General features: G+C 38.6%; 1 protein-coding gene across 1 annotated transcript in view; it reads left to right on the forward strand.

The window, feature by feature from the left end:
- CEP290 (centrosomal protein 290) overlaps positions 1-17,435 on the forward strand; it is a 107,745-nt gene that overhangs the window by 87,784 nt on the left and 2,526 nt on the right. The window contains exons 44-52 of the mRNA XM_066257784.1: positions 594-717; positions 4,849-4,983; positions 6,257-6,343; positions 9,172-9,336; positions 9,865-9,987; positions 11,354-11,526; positions 15,003-15,144; positions 16,239-16,312; positions 16,864-16,958. Coding sequence (XP_066113881.1) covers positions 594-717; positions 4,849-4,983; positions 6,257-6,343; positions 9,172-9,336; positions 9,865-9,987; positions 11,354-11,526; positions 15,003-15,144; positions 16,239-16,312; positions 16,864-16,958 — 1,118 coding nt within the window. The remainder of the gene's footprint in view (positions 1-593; positions 718-4,848; positions 4,984-6,256; positions 6,344-9,171; positions 9,337-9,864; positions 9,988-11,353; positions 11,527-15,002; positions 15,145-16,238; positions 16,313-16,863; positions 16,959-17,435) is intronic.

Raw genomic sequence — 17,435 nt, forward strand, 5'->3', positions numbered from 1 at the left:
CTAGCAGACACTGAGAGGCAGGAGCGAACCTTTCGTGTGGGAGTACGTGTGGGTGTATCTTCCTTAGTAAAGGTAGACTCCCGCAGTTAGGTCGGTAGGTGTGGGTGTGCGAGGCTAGGGAGGGCTTTGCAGGCCATGCAGACAGGTGAGGTTAGAGGTTATTTAAGAGGTTAATAACCACGTAGACTTAAGAGGTTATTTATTGCCTGGCACCTTTTTAAATCTTTGAGCTTCCTGAGAAGCACATGGATATTATGAAGTTATTATATAATGTTTTAAAAAGTGGGTATTTTAATTCAACTATCCTATACAATTTTATATAAATGTCAGTGTATTTCTATAAATCAAAGTAAACTTTTTAACTCATATTTAAAGGAGCCCTGCAATGAATCCTCTGTAGAGGATCATTTTATAATGTAAATAGTCATGTCTTAATTTAATTTTTGTAAAGTTTGTAAGTTTTTTAGAATTTAAAATAAATACAATATTAAAATATACATTATATATTTTCTTTCTTTCTTTCCTGTATTTTAATATAGTAAGACTGCAAGTTGAAGTTTGAGCAGTAACGAGTCTGCGGTTGTTGTTCACAGGACCCATCAAGCTCTTCCTCGGGATTCCGTGGTGGAGGATTTACGGTTAGAAAATAGATACCTCCAAGAAAAGCTTCATGCTTTAGAGAAACAGGCTGCAAAGGATGTCCATCCTGGGCCTTCAGTAAGTGTCATCATTCTTTTTCATCTTTTATGTTAAAGTTTAGAAGCAAAATCAATTTTTATCTTTATTTGGCCCAAACTGGTAGATCCCTGTCCTTAACGTTAATGCAGTAAATTCAACTTTTTTTTTTTTTCATTTTTCTGAAGCTGGAAACAGGGAGGCAGTCAGACAGACTCCCGCATGTGCCCAACCAGGATCCACCCAGCATGCCCACCAGGGGGCAATGCTCTGCCCCTCTGGGGCATCGCTCTGTTGCATCCAGAGCCATTCTAGCACCTGAGGCAGAGGCCACAGAGCCATCCTCAGCGCCCGGGCCATCTTTGCTCCAATGGAGCCTCAGCTGCGGGAGGGGGAGAGACAGAGAGGAAGGAGAGGGGGGGAGGGGTGGAGAAGCAGATGGGCGCTTCTCCTGTGTGCCCTGGCTGGGAATCAAACCCAGGACTCCTGCACGCCAGGCCGATGCTCTACCGCTGAGCCAACCGGCCAGGGCCCAACTTTTATTTTTAGTAGCTACACTCTTTTATGCAATAACAATAAACTTAAGATTCTTTTAAATCTCTCTTATGCAATAACAATAAACTTAAGATTCTTATGCTTTGCATAGAACTTCATTACAGATGATTTCTAGAGATTTTAAATGTAATTGTTATGGCTTTGCTGTGGTCAGAATATACAATGAGATAAAATAGGAATTTTTGTTATTGCATTATTTCCATCAGACGTGTGTTATGTTTCTAGTTTATAAAGAATCATTAATGAGGGGTTGTTTGTTGTATCTTATTTTGAATCACTTAGTATACATTTTTATTAGTTTTTTCTTTTTTTGTTTCTTCTCTTCTGCTTCAAGGAGAATTTGTTACTTGACACAACTGTCTACCCTGTCTGCCAGTGTTGACAGATAGAGGCGCAATATTTTTCACAAAAGGGACACTACAGAAACAACAGCAATAAAAAATTCTAACAGTGTTCAGGTCTAAAAAATGGGGAGGGAATAGATGCCAGTGAAAAGTTATACCCTCAAGTTCTTAGAAACAGGCTACAGTTTTACAGTAACAGAGAAAAACACAAAGCAGAAGATGTTGTAGATATTACTGAGCTAGTGTATCTGAGGCAGTACCAAATAATCAAGCCCATTCCGGCTAAATAAGGGTACCTTGGCAGATTTTCACTTTGGTTTGGAAAATGACCTATATCCAGAAATTGAGAAAATTGATCAAGACTGATATGAAAATAATAAGCAGGCATATAAAATCAAAGAAGAGAATGAACTAGTCAAGAATGAGAAAGGGGAGGGACCAAGGCTGAAGCTGTCAGTCAGCACAACCACATGGGTTCTGAGTCTCCAGGGAGGAGCAGGTCATAGCGCAGGTCCAAGGCGCTGCAGGGCGTCAGCGTGCTGAGGAGGCCACACAGCCACACACGCTGGGACTGATGCAGCAGTCCAGCCAGGACATGACCTCCCCAGCTCTCTGTACATGGCACTCCTTTATTTCTTTGTTATCTGAGTTTTTCTGACAGAAAGTAGTATACATATGTAGTGCAAATGGGAAAAAACTGTATAGGACTTGTAAAAAAAGCTATTAATAAATGCCTTAAACCCTAACATTTGACTAGTTCCTACAAAATTAGTGGTTATGCATTTCCAAATTCATTTTAATATTCCCTGTTTTACCATTTGTATTCACTTAAAAATAATGAGATAACAGAAAAAAATAAGTCATAGTAGAGATGTTCATTTTGCTTTAGAAATTTCTGATGCACCATGCTGTCAGAATCTCGCTACAAGTAAAATTTCATACAGTGAATAGTTCAATAAATATTTGTTATGAGGCTGTGTGACATTCTGGCATACTTAGAAAGTTCCTTTGGTGTTTTTGCTATATGCTATAAAGGCACATTTTTTTTGTTTGTTTTTTTGTTTTTGTTTTTTTGTTTGTTTTTTTTACAGGGACAGAGAGAGAGAGTCAGAGAGAGGGATAGATAGGGACAGACAGATAGGAACGGAGAGAGATGAATAGCATCAATCATCAGTTTTTCGTTGCGACACCTTAGTTGTTCATTGATTGCTTTCTCATATGCGCCTTGACCATGGGCCTTTAGCAGATCAAGTAACCCCTTGCTGGAGCCAGCGACCTTGGGTCCCAGCTGCTGAGCTTTTGCTCAAACCAGATGAGCCTGCGCTCAAACTGGTGACCTCGGGGTCTCGAACCTGGGTCCTTCTGCATCCCAGTCAGATGCTCTATCCACTGCGCCACCGCCTGCTCAGGCTAAAGGCACATTTTTATAATGAGAAAAGGAAGCTTACATGCATTGTTATCTATGTTGTGTTAGCCTCTCTGCCTATGTTCAATATTCACAATACCTTGCAGAGTTTTATTTGTAATTTACATGGGAAGCTTGGAGAATAAGTAACATCTCTGGAGATCAAGAAGATGCAGAACATAATTCAAATGCAAGTCTAATTACCTAATTGTACACTTTCTGAACTTTCTATGTACATACTACTTTGGGGCAGTTTGCATTACAGTATAAAATAAGAAAGTCTGTTCCCAACTGAAATCAAATAACATTTATCTTTTTTTCTTTATCCTTTCTACATATTTCAGTCACCTGTGACCTCAAAACAATGACTAAAATCAAACATTTAAATGTTAAGAGAAAATGGGTGAAAGTTAATTCTTGTTTCATTTCTTTTGTCAGGTTTATAACTATTCTTTTTCCCACTGGGTAATAAGTAATTGAGAATTTGAGACTTACCACTTTAGAGAAAAAAATAATCAAGCATGGATTTTTCTTTCAAATAACCTATAGTTTAGAATGAGAAGTAAAAATGAACATAAAAAGTAACTCAAGAGGCCCTGGCCAGTTGGCTCAATGGTAGAGCGTCGGCCTGGCGTGCATAAGTCCCGGGTTCGATTCCCGGCCAGGGCACACAGGAGAAGCGCCCATCTGCTTCTCCACCCCTCCCCCTCTCCTTCCTCTCTGTCTCTCTCTTCCCCTCCCGCAGCGAGGCTCCATTGGAGCAAAGATGGCCTGGGCGCTGGGGATGGCTCCTTGGCCTCTGCCCCAGGCGCTAGAGTGGCTCTGGTCGTGACAGAGCGATGCCCCGGAGGGGCAGAGCATCGCCCCCTGGTGGGCGTGCGGGGTGGATCCCGGTCGGGCTCATGCAGGAGTCTGTCTGACTGTCTATCCCTGTTTCCAGCTTCAGAAAAATACAAAAACAAACAAACAAACAAACAAAAAACTCAAGATGGATTCATGCCAAGAGAAATACCAATATATTATTGAGGAAGGAGTGATTACTTCAGTTCAGGGAATGAGCCAAAACTTTCTGACGGAGGAAGTAATTGAGGCACTTATTTTTGTAGGCTTGTGTGTATTAATTTGTTAATGCTGCCATAACAGAGCACCACAGATTTGATGACTGAAACAACATAAATTTATTCTCACAGTTCTAGTAGCCAGAAGCCCAAAATCAAGGTATCAATAGGGTTAATTCCTTCTCTAGGCCGTGATGGGAGTACTGTTCCCAGTCTCTCTTCTTGTCTTTTACATGGCTGTCTTCTGCCTGTGTCTTCACATTGTCTTTCTTTGTCACGTGTCTGAGTCCAGATTTCCTTTTTATATAAGAACTCCAGTCATTGGATTAGGGCCCACTCTAATGACCTTATTTTAACTTGATTATCTCTGAAAATTCCTATCTCCAAATAAGGTCATTTTGAGGTACTGGAAGATAGGATTTCAACATGTAAGTTTGGGAGTGGGGTGCGAGTGGGGTATAATACAGTCCCTAACTATACTCTTATTATTGGATTGAAAACTGTTATAAATTAGTTATGTCATTCTGAAAGTATGCATGGAGGCATTTATTATATGTGTGGATATTGTTAAGTCATACTTGACTTTGCTTTCAATATTAATTAAAATATATTACCTTCTTTCCTGCAAGTTTTATATTCTAATTTATTTTTGGTTGATTTCTCCAGAGCTCTCCAATTTTTTTATATTCCTTTGAGGAAACATGTTACATTTTAGCATAGTGTTTTCTTATTCAGTATGTTTTATGCAGCTTTTATTTATTAAATATTTTATATATTCCTTAAAAATATTCCTAATTTTATTTTCCTGAAGACTTCAGAAACAGAGTCAGATGATCATTGGCAAAGAGAACAGGAGCTTCAGAGGGAAAACTTGAAGTTGTCATCTGAAAATATTGAACTGAAATTTCAGCTTGAGCAAGCAAATAAAGATTTGCCAAGATTGAAGGTAAATTGCTGTTTTTATTATAGTTAGGAAATCTAATGCCTGAAAACCTTTTTCTCCCTACTTGTTATGCTTACTGTATTAGTTTATAGAGAAGTCAAAAGCTTATATTTGAAAAATATCACAGTAGTGTTATACTTTCTACATGTGTTCATTTAACAATTATTTGTGGAGAGCCTACTATGTGTCAGGCACTCTTCTAGATGCTGGGAAACAGCAATGAAAAAAATTCTTGGATTCAGAACTTAGATTCTAGTGTGGAAGACTGATAAACAAGTAAATCAATATATAGTTTCTCAGCTTCTGTTAAGTGCTAAGGAAAAAGCATAGTTGGAGTGAAGGGCATGTGTGTGGTTTCAGTGGGGGTTTGAGGAACTATTTAAAATACGGTAGTTAGGGAAAGGCTTTTTAAATTTAATATTTTAGCAAAGAGCTAGGGAACAGATAAGGAAATCGGTCCTCCAAATACTGGGAAAAGAGTTCCAGACAACAGAAACTAGCAAGTTCAAATGCCCAGAGGTAAGAGGATAGTTGGTATATTTCATTAACAATTGTCACACTTTTAAAATATTAGAATGCCTCTAAACATTAAAGTAATTAAATTAAAAATATGCTGGGATGCTTGTCTCTTTTAGAATCTCTTTTATTTTGAAAAATAAAAGTGTGAAAAGTTAATCTTTGATCTTCCAAATCTTATCCTATTTATGGGAATCTCTTTTTTTTCTCTTGTCTGGCTAATTGTTTAGTTCTGTTTTGTACCTAGAATATTAGCAGTCTGTTTATTCTACTAGTAATTGTATCATTGAACTATTTCCTGCTGCTTGAACTAGTGTTAGTGTTAGGGCCCTGACCAGTTGGCTCAGTGGATGGAATGTTGGCCTGGCTTGCAGATGTCCTGGGTTTGATCCCCCGTCAGGGCACACAGGAGAAGTGGCCATCTGCTTCTCTTCCCCTCCTTCCCCACTTCCTCTCTCTCTTCCCCTCTCACAGCCAGTGGCTCAACTGGTTCAAGGAAATCAGAGTCCTAAACTCAAATTTATATTGTACCTTAAGGCAGAAATGTGGAAAATATTTCTTGAAATTCATATATAAAATACTTTTGTATTTATATACTTTAATTCAGTTTAAAATTTAATTATTCAAAATCTTCTTTGTTGCTAGATAACGACTTGTTCAGTTTGGCTACCCTGTTAGAGATTGCTAGTTCAGAAGAGTTGTTTGTTCTTTCCAATGGCTATAGCTATGTTAAATTGTTACGTTTGTTTTAATCTTATAGAATCAAGTAAGAGATTTGAAGGAAATGTGTGAATTTCTTAAAAAAGAAAAAGCAGAAGTTGAGCGGAAACTTGGCCATGTTAGAGGGGTGAGTAGGGGAGAATATGCCATATATTATATGTATGTACTTTTTTTTTTTTTGGTTTAAGAAGTGATAAGTTAGAAATGAAAAACTAATTTGGATATGTCCTAAGAGTAGTGATATGCTTCTACTAATCAGTATCTACAGTTTCAATTTTTATTCTGCTGCATCTACAATGTAAAACATTATTAAGCTTTTCTGTTTCAAGTTAATGTGTTTTATCATCTGACATACTTTACATGCATTTTATTTCACTTGTACTGCACATCATCTCTTTTTTTATTACATATTCCTCCATACCCTGAAAACATTTCACTTTTAGGAATCATCCTTCTGTTCACTGAAGTAACTACTTAAGTACTTGGCCCAAATTCTAACCTTTTGTAACTATTTTATTATGTCCATGGCAACTTCTTAGTATACTGTTCTGTAAATGTATTTCCAAGTTTTTGTTTTTGTTTCTTTTGTATTCTTATATTTTTCTTCCTATGTATTTTTTAAAAATTTATTGATTGATTTTTAGAGAGAGAGAGAGAAACATTGATCTGTTTCTGTCTGTGCCCCGGCTGGAGATCAAACCAGCAACCTTTGCATATCAGGACAAGGCTCTAACAAACTTGAGTTATCTGGCCAGGGCATTTCAATATTAATTTATTTTTAAAATTTATTTATTGATTCCATTTATTTTGTGTTCAGTTTTTCCAATGAATAAATATTGCTTATGAGCACAAGGCCAAATATTTAAGCCCTACTGATATATTGTTAAGTGGCACAAGTGGAAATGATCGTAATAGACAAAAACTTTTGCAGGTTATAATATTAAATAATGATGGTTTTGGTAAAAATATTGAATATCACTAGAAAAGTATCTAGGATAAATATCTTATTGAGAGTCAGAAACATCCATTTTGTAAATAAAAATATATTTGTTAATTTAACCTCTTCTAAGTCAATTATGAAAGTGTACAGTATTAAAATTCTGTAGAGTTTATATTTTATTTTATTTTATTTTTATTTTTGTATTTTTCCAAAGCCAGAAACAGGGAGGCAGTCAGACAGACTTCCACATGAGCCCAATCGGGATCCACCCGGCATGCCCACCAGGGGGCGATGCTCTGCCCATCCGGGGTGTCGCTCTGTTGCGACCAGAGCCACTCTAGCACCTGAGGCAGAGGCCACAGAGCCATCCTCAGAGCCCGGGCCAACTTTGCTCCAATGGAGCCTGGGCTGCGGGAGGGGAAGAGAAAGACAGAGAGGAAGAAGAGGGGGAGGGGTGGAGAAGCAGATGGGCGCTTCTCCAGTGTGCCCTGGCCGGGAATCGAACCTGGGACTCCTGCACGCCAGGCTGATGCTCTACCACTGAGCCAACCGGCCAGGGCCTAAAGTTTATAGTTTAGAATTATGCACTACAGTATTAAATTTATATAAAAGTGTATATTTTAGGGTTATTCATTGCAGTGTGACCAAGTTGCCAAAAAAGTAAGCAGATTATTTTACTTGACTGTTAAAAAGAGTTTTATTTTAAGTTATAGCAATTAATCTTATTAATTTGCTGACCTCTCTTTTGATAACTTTACACCAGGTATTTTTTTTTTTATTTCAGACATCCCTTCTATTTATATTGGACAGAAACTGAATTTCTAAACAGTGACTATTCTTTTTTTTTTTTCTTCTGAACTTGGAAACAGGGAGGCGGTCAGACAGACTCCCACATGCGCCCGATCGGATCCACCCAGCATGACCACCAGGGGGCGATGCTCTGCCCATCTGGGGAGTTGCTCTGTCACAACCAGAGCCATTCTAGTGCCTGAGGCAGAGGCCACAGAGCCATCCTCAGCGCCCAGGCCAACTTTGCTCCAGTGGAGCCTCGGCTGTGGGAGGGGAGGAGAGAGACAGAGAGGAAGGAGAGAGGGAGGGGTGGAGAAGCAGATGGGTGCCTCTCCTGTGTGCCCTGGCCGGGAATCAAACCTAGGACTCCTGCACACCAGGCTGACGCTCTACCACTGAACCAACTGGCCAGGCCTAAACAGTGACTATTCTTAAAGCAAATCACCTCTATTATGCCGCAATTCAAATTCAGTAACTCATGAGCTCTTCGAAGGATATTTTGTGTGTGTGTGTGTGTGTGTGTGTGTATGTGTGTGTGTGTGTGTGTGTGTGTGTGTGTGTGGTTTTGTACTATATAAAAAAAAACTCTTGTATACTGGAATGAACATTAGCTAGATAAAATATTTAGGTTCTTAGGTTTATTTACTTGGAACAGACATCAAGGGTAGAGTATTTAGGCTGTTAATTAACAAGCTACATGACTCTAGGAATATCAAAATCTCTGAGTCTCTTGGCCCTAGCCAGTTGGCTCAGAGGATAGAGCCCAGCATATGGACATCCCAGGTTTGATACCCTGTCAGAGCACATAAGAGAAGTGACCATCTGTTTCTCTACCCTCTCTTTCCCTCTCTCCCCCTTCTCTCCCCTGTAGCCAATGGCTCAATTGTTTTGAGTATTGGCTCTGGGCATGCTGAGGACAGGTGGGTTGTTCCAAACATCATCCTCAGGCACTAAAAATAGCTCGATCCTCAAGCATCAGCTCCAGATGGGTGTTGCTCGGTGGATCCCAGTCAGGGCGCATGCAGGAGTCTGTCTCACTGTTTCCCCTTCTCTCACTTATAAAAAAAATCTCTGAGACTTAATTTTATTGTATGTAAAGTAAAAATTGTGATTCCTATCTCAGAGGGTTATTATAATAGTAAATTAAAGTAATACAAGCTTTGTTATTGGTACTTTATATTATACTCTAAAATATTTTATTTAATTGTTAATATATTATTTTGTAGTCTGTTAGAAGTGGAAAGACAATCCCAGAACTAGAAAAAACCATTGGTTTAATGAAAAGAGTTGTTGAAAAAGTCCAAAGGGAAAATGAGCAGTTGAAAAAAGCATCAGGAATACTGACCAGTGAAAAAATGGCTAATATTGAGCTGGAAAATGAAAAGTTGAAGGTAATATTTTAAATATGATCATTTGTATAGAATATTATAATTTTTAGGAAATTTTAAAATAAACTCCAACCACATAAAGTCGCTTTAATGGCTACAATAGATATTTTACACATACAGAAAAAACTTATTGGAAACAAGACAAAGAGTAGTTAGAGTAATTCCACTTGGTCATTTTACTATTTCAGAACCAATGTTTCTTAGTCTGGCAGCATAAAATATTGATAGTTACTTGCTTCAATTTTCAAAAATAGAGATGCCTAAGTCCTCCTCCCGAGACTGATGAGATTCCCGTGGGGTGGGTTCTAGCACAGGTATTGTAATTTACAGATTCTTTCAAGTCATCAGTTCATTCTAGTGTGTAGCCCAGGTTGGAACCTGTGCTGTACCAGTTTTAGATGGAAGACTTTCATTTTAATGATATCAAATAAGGTATCTACAACTTCTTTGAATTAAGTTTTGTAAGTTTACAAGATCATCTTTTACTTTATTTCACTGTTTTAATAGTATACTGCTTTTTTTTATTGCTAGGCTGAACTAGAAAAACTTAAAGTTCATCTTGGACGACAGTTGAGCATGCACTATGAATCTAAGACCAAAGGCACAGAGAAAATTGTTGCTGAAAATGAACGGCTTCGTAAAGAACTTAAAAAAGTATGATTTTCATTAGTGATTATAATTATTTTTATGTTAACTAGTATATTTTAAAAACTGAATGAAAAATTTGATGAACATGTTTATTCAAAAAAGTTATTAAGACTTTTAGAAATTGTTTTTATTTCTGTCATCCTTTTTTCTTTTCTTTTTTTTTGTATTTTTCTGAAGCTGGAAATGGGGAGAGACAGACAGACTCCCGCATGTGCCGGACCGGGATCCACCAGGCATGCCCACCAGGGGGCGATGCTCTGCCCCTCCGGGGCGTCGCTCTGTTGCGACCAGAGCTACTCCAGCGCCTGGGGTAGAGGCCAAGGAGCCATCCCCAGCGCCCAGGCCATCTTTGCTCCAATGGAGCCTGGGCTGCGGGAGGGGAAGAGAGAGACAGAGAAGAAGGAGAGGGGGAGGGGTGGAGAGGCAGATGGGCGCTTCTCCTGTGTGCCCTGGCCGGGAATCAAACCTGGGACTTCTGCACACCAGGCCGATGCTCTACCACTGAGCTAACCGGCCAGGGCCTTTCAGTCATCCTTTTACCATGAGAAACATTGAAAATACAAAATTAATAGGCAGTATAATGTAGAAGCTACATGGCCAGAATTTAAATCCTAGCTCTGTCATTTATTAGCTGTCATAATTAAATAAAGCCACTAACGTCCCTCTATCCCCAATTTCCTCATCTATAAAATTGGGAATTATAAGTATATTTATGTCATCTGTGTCACAGAGCTGCTGTAGGGGTTTAGTGAGTTAATTTTTCTGCACTTAGGACAATGGCTGACATGCAATAAGGGGTACGTGAAACTATTCTATTAATTGAGCGGTAAGAAAAATTCTTCTCTAAGTAGCAAAATATAGTCCTTGCCCAGGCAAGCGGGTATTATTATTTATATGGATGATCCAGTGAATAAATTGAAGTTAGTATTTTTAAACTAGTCATATGAGTATATGGTGAGGCCAGAGTGGTCCTGTGCTTTGAGTGTGGATGTTTGATAGTGAAAATAATCTGTGATACTCACACACAGTTAATGCTAATAGGTAGGTCTCTCAAGTATTAGTGAAAACAAAACATCTTTTAAATATGTACCAATGTAAACTTTCCATTATTCTGTAAATATTACAGATAACAAACTAAGTAACCAGTAGAATAAAATATTTGAAAACATATTTTTCTAACCCCATTTAAATGATCTGTTGTTCTAATTATTATGATTATATTGCTGTTTAGAGTAAAGAAACATTGGGTTTTTTGAATTTTAATCAGTACTTAGAACTCCAGATTATTTTTATTTTCTAATTTATAGTGATAATTTTGAGTAATTGTGCCTGTTACAATAGTATTACATTTTCTCATAATATACTGTGATAGGAAACTGAAACTGCAGAGAAATTGCGGATAGCCAAGAATAATTTGGAGATATTAAATGAGAAGATAACAGTTCAACTAAAAGAGACTGGTCAGAAGTTACAGTTGGCAGAAAGTAGAGGCCCTCAGCTTGAAGGTGCTGATAGCAAGAGCTGGAAATCAATCGTTGTTACCAGGTAGGAATAAATAGTTTAAAACTTGCACAAGTTTAATCAGTTCTAATTCTGCCATTATTGTTTTAAAAGAATATGGCACTATTCTGATTAAATTAGTTTTTTCCTGGTGAATTGTTTGGTTGTTTGTTTTAACATGATGCTTATTGTTTTTTGTGTTTTGGGGTTTTTTTGTCCTAGCATTGCCAGAGTCATTTTCTTCCTTAGTATTTAACTAATCTGGGTGGCAGGGCATGGGATGACACAGAGCCAGGGCTGAGCTGAGGGTGTTGGAGTAGGATAGGCTTCTGAAGCTGCTGTCAGCCATGAACCTGGACTGATGGGGCCCAGTTCTCCTCGGCACGGCGCTTGTCAAACTATATCTCAGCTTTTTGGTTGCGTTCATTTTTTACCTCAAGTATAAGCCAGGCGCAGTGGAGCTGTTTTGTCATATCCTGTGGCATACTGGTTCTGGCTGGGCTATAATTTTGGTCTTGTATTCTGGTCAACTTTTTCTTCAAATAACCCCAACAGATGAACTTAGCAACAGCTTTAGTATTTAGTGGCCTCTGCATTCTGGCACTCACTTTTCTCCCACTCTGTAAACCTTTTCTGTGTGATTCCTGATGGTCAGATAAACTCTGGCTATGAACGAGGTGATAGGAATTCACAAGTAAACATTCATATCTTCACTGCCACTATCATCACAGTGGTTCATCCTGACTCTGATGAGTGAGTAAAGGGCTTTGGTATCATTCTCATTTCCAACTGTAAGCAGCTGCTTAAAATAGTATAAAAGCCAGAGAGACCAGTGAAAGCCTGCCATGTCCTTTCCCATTAAAGTCATCCTGTATTGTTGTGTTCTTTACACCTGCTGACCCCATTTCAAAGGCAAACTCATCTTTGTCTTCCCATATTCATAGAGTTCTTTCTGTCCATGCATCCCATTTCCCTTTCAATGTCTTCCTGCCATTTAGAGTGAAGTTGTTTTTTTGGTGAGAGAAAGGGAGACAGTGAGGGAGACTCCCGCATGCACCTGACCAGGATCCATCCGGCAACCCTGTCTAGAGATGATGTTCAAGTACCGAGCTATTTTTAGCACCTGAGGCTGACTCTCAGACCTGCTGAGCTCTCCTCAGCGCCTGGGACCATGCTCAAACCAATCAAGCCACTGTGGGATGGGGAAAGGGAGAGAAGGGGGAGAGAAGCAGATGGTCACTTCTGTGTGCCCTGACTAGGAATTGAACCTGGAATTCCATATGTCGGGGCAATGCTCAATCCAGTGAGCCACCAGACAGGGCCATAGAGTGGACTTGGTGAGGGATGGGACATCAGTTACCATTATTACAGCTGGGATAAGAGTGTTAGCACTGTGAGGCTGCAGGGAGTCTTATAGGGGACCTGCTTCACTGCACGTGGCCCTTGTCAACCAAGTCCAAGGAGAAAAGAGGAAGGTTATATAGGTAATTAGAGGACAGCCCAAGCGGCCAGGCAGTCCTGGTGAAGGGTCCTTGGGTCCTGTCCTGATAGACTTAGGACTCAGAAACCACTCTTCTCAACTCTAGCCCTTTCGGTTCTGTCAGAGGGCTAGTGTAGGGATTCAATGAAATGACGTGTTAATAGTATGAAGAGGAGCATTTCCTCTTTTGTCTGCTTGGACCCCACAGAGGCTCTTAATCAGCAACACTGTCAGTTGATGTCTTGATCCTTTATTTTCTTCTATAATAATAATACTGTATATGGACTCAAAGAATTTTGAGTTGCTTTTTTTCCTTTTTTAAGATTTTATGTATTCATTTTAGAGAGACGAGAAAGAAAGAGAAGTGGGGGGAGGAGCAGGAAGCAGGAACTCCCATATGTGCCTTGACCAGACAAGCCCAGGGTTTTGAACCGCTGACCTCAGCTTTCCAGGTGGATGCTTGAGTTGCTTTAAGATGTATATATTCAGCAGATATTTACTCAGTAACTAGCAGTTACTGTTATGTGCTTTATGTTTTCCTAAAAGGGAGTACTTGCCTAGATTCCTTCAACGAGCCAGGTAGCTTCCTTGGAGAGACGCATAATTTCACTATGACCTTAAGTAAATCACATACATCTCTTTTCTGTGAGCTCAAGTTTTTGTATCTGTGGAAATGATAATCCTGTTCTTTTCTAAAAAGGGTTCTGTGAGCCTGCAGAAAGATTTTAATCTGAAAAGGGTTTATAAAGTTTATAAACATTTGAGAAAGTAATATTCAGTTGAAGATGACTTTGCCTTTGAGATTATTTGTGTGTTTAATCTGAGAACTGTACATATAACAGCATACAATAGGCCTTCATTGAACCCTCTTGAAAAAGACATAAGCGTTAGTAGAATCCACTTGACAGAGAGAAGACTTATTCTGATCCTTGGCCACCAGCCTCTCTAAATATGACAAAACAATTGCTCAGGTCTGTAGCTGGGATCTGTATCAGGCATTATACCGACTGCTGAGACAGGCCAGGGTGGTGCAGAGCTGTTTTAGATCGGTGATCAGAGAGGGCCTCTGAGTGGGTGGTGTTGGAGCAGGGACTTGACTGAAGTGAAGGGGTGAGCTTCTGATACTTGACCACTTGATTGATAATCATTACTGGGTTAACATTGCCTCTAATCTGCGTTTTTCTCAGATTTATCAAAAGCTTTCTGAATGTATTGAGATAATAATTTTCCTTCCTTCTACGTTCCATACTTGATTTTGTTGCCAAGCATTCCTTCTATTCTCTGGAAAAGTTTGAATATTATAAACATATAATTTTCTCCCTTTAAGGTGTTAAAATCTACTTGTAAAACCATTTGGTTCAATTTCTTTGTTTCTGGTTTTGGTTTTGTTCTGTTTCTTGGGGAGCGGGAGGCTAATGTTTTAAACCTTTCTTTTGGAGTCTGGATTTTTTTTTTTTTTTTGAACTATTGATCATTTCTTTGAAGGTTACAAATCTGGTCAGATTTTTACAAGCTCATCCCTCCCCATCATAGGCTATTTCTTTCACCCATGCCTTTGCATGTTCTCTTTCTTCTCCCAGCAGTGGCCCTTTGGCTTTGTTCTACCTGGTGCCTTCTTTTATTGTCTGTGTGCGGGATGTGTGTATGTGTATGTCTATAAAATGCTTTAATTTGTGACCTTTAGCTATATTCCTAAGAATATCCAGCAATACAGATTTTGATATTCTGATGAATTTTATTTTTTTTTTTGCAACGGAAAAAGATACTGATTTTTAATACTTTACAGTGGTCAAATATAGGGTCCACTCTTGTTTATAATTTTGGGAAATACCTAAGTCCTCTTTTTAAATTGGCCTGTCAGTTGAGGATACTGAGTCCTTGCTGTCATTGAATGCTTAAATAAATATGTAGTGAAAGATTTGACTAATGAAACAGTGTAAGAAGATATTCTGTGTCATTTTTAGTGCAGTAATTTGAACTGACTAAAATCAGTGAAATCACTTTTCATGTCTACACCAATTATTTTCCTGTATACTTTTAGAATGTATGAAACCAAACTGAAAAAACTGGAAAGTGATATTGCCAAAAAAACCCAAAGCCTTACTGATCTTAAACAGCTTGTGAGACAAGCCACGGAGAGGGAACAAAAAGTTAAGAAATATACTGAAGACCTTGAACAGCAGGCAAGCAATGTGATTTTTATTTACATGTTAAATAATGTATTATATCTCAAGCCCCTCCTTGATACTGTCTTCTGTAGCTAAAATGAACTCTTGACTAATTCCTACCCTGGAAGGTCCATCAAAGTGATCGACACCACCATTCACTCATTTAAGCCAAAAACCTTGAATCATCAACTCCTTTTTTATTCTCAGCACCCATCGTTGTCATTAAATCCTGTTAGCTCAGTTTTCAAAATATATCCCAAATCTGACAATGTCTCACACGTTCAGTATGCCCCGTCTAGTCCAGGCTGTTCTGTTGCACCTGCGCTGTTGTAATTATCTGCTAGTCGCCCTGCTTCCATTCACGCCTTGTTTTACCTCTCCCCTATCCCTGATCTATTCTCCATGTAGTTTCCAAGAAATCCTTTTAAAGCATAAGGCAAATCATAGCAGCACCATCCTTAGACTCTTCCAGTGGTTACTTTGTCCTGGAATAAAACTGTAATAAAGTTCTTCTCATAGCTTGTAAGGACCTACATGGTCTGGCACTGGTTTCCTCTCTAGTCTGCTCTTTACTTTTTGCACTCACAGTGTTCTCCCACATTGACCTTTCAGTCCTTTGAACAAAACAAATTCATTCAAGCTTCTGGGCCTTGCATTTGTTTCCCAAATATTCTCATAGCCTACCTCCTTCTTTCATGTCTCTTGAAAAAGAGGCACCTCCGAGCTTCCCCATCCCTATACCACCTTCCCTTTCTATCCTCTTACCCTGGGTTGTTGTTTTTTATAGCCTTTCCTCACATCCGGCACTGTTATCACTTCACATACTCATTGTCTTTCTTCACTAAAAGTATAAGGACCATGGGAACATGCAGGAAGAATTTTGTCTGCTTTTTTACCTTTGTGTCTTCTCTGCCTGGGACAATGCTAGCACATAGTAGTTAATAAATAATTGTTGAATGAATAGGGAATAGAACATGCTGGATGGCAGCTCACCTGTGCTTTTGAAAACCCAACTTTCAATATTATGCTTCATTGAAAATGTGTATCTTTGTAAAATCTCATTATTTTCATGTCAAACTGTGTCTTCTACCTTTTCATTGTGCCCAAAGATTGAAATGCTCAAACATATTCCTGAAGGAGCTGAGACAGAGCAAGGCCTTCAGCAGGAGCTTCTGGTTCTTAGGTATTTATCTCTTCATATGACAACCTTTTGCTTTTCATTATCTTTTCATATAACCAGGTTTCCTATATCTAGAGAATAAGACCTTTCAGCCTTGCTACCTAAAAGGCTTATCAACCTTATTTTATCTAACTTCAGTCTTTTACATAGTAGAAGCTGAAAAAAATGATAAACTAGATCTTAATATAGGTAACCAAGTTGGTAATATAGTTTTAATTTTCTTAGTACTATAGAATATATTAAACTTTAACTTTGCAGAAGCAAATATTAACAAAAGAGGGAAAAGAAGTCTATGTAGCATATTCTCCCATGAGGCTCATCCCATAGGGAAACTACTCTTGAAAATGACATCAGGTCAGATTTTTAAGAAAAACAGAAGTTTGATTCCAGGGTCTCTGAGAATAGTAGTTATAGCAGTGAAAGTAGATGAATGCCTTTATGAATGCCAGCCAGTTCTAAGCACTGTACAACAGGCAGTTTATAGGAAATGCCCATTATTTTGTGGAGCAGTGTGGTTTTTGTTTTGTTTTAATAATATTATCCTTTTACTTTAGATTAGCTAATTGTCAGCTGGAAAAAGAAAAAGCAGAATTAATCCATAAAGTAGAAGTACAAAAAGACCAGTATGGAGCTGAGAGCACCAAGCATGGTAATGTGTTTTATAGTAAACTTACAGCATGCTAGGTAGCCCAAGTTTTTGGTTTGCCCTTTTTGTTTGTTCTGATTTCTGATAACTGTCTTCCTGTAAAGCCCAATGTATTAGTAAGTTTTTGGAGCTATCTCTTCCTCCATGCAGTAATGTTATTCCCATCAAGTCCTTGGTGACTAAAAGTACACAGCATCTCTCAACACTGCACCTCACAGCAGCCAGCTTGGTATACTGGGCTAGAATCATACCAAAGACCTGTTCAAGCTGTTGATATTAGGCAAGTTCTCTCTAAACCTGTTTCCTGAGAGGGACTTTCTGAATCCCAATATTCCTTCTCTCTTAAGGAGATAAGGATACCTGTTGTATTTCAAAGATTATTAAGGCTCAAAATCAAGCTATAACTGTTCTGGAAATTCTAAAGCACTATTTCAATATAAGCAGTCATTAAACTAACTTTTGGAAATCTGTAATGAATGG

The sequence above is a fragment of the Saccopteryx bilineata genome, chromosome 2, assembly GCF_036850765.1.
Source record: "Saccopteryx bilineata isolate mSacBil1 chromosome 2, mSacBil1_pri_phased_curated, whole genome shotgun sequence".
Lineage (NCBI taxonomy): Eukaryota > Metazoa > Chordata > Mammalia > Chiroptera > Emballonuridae > Saccopteryx > Saccopteryx bilineata.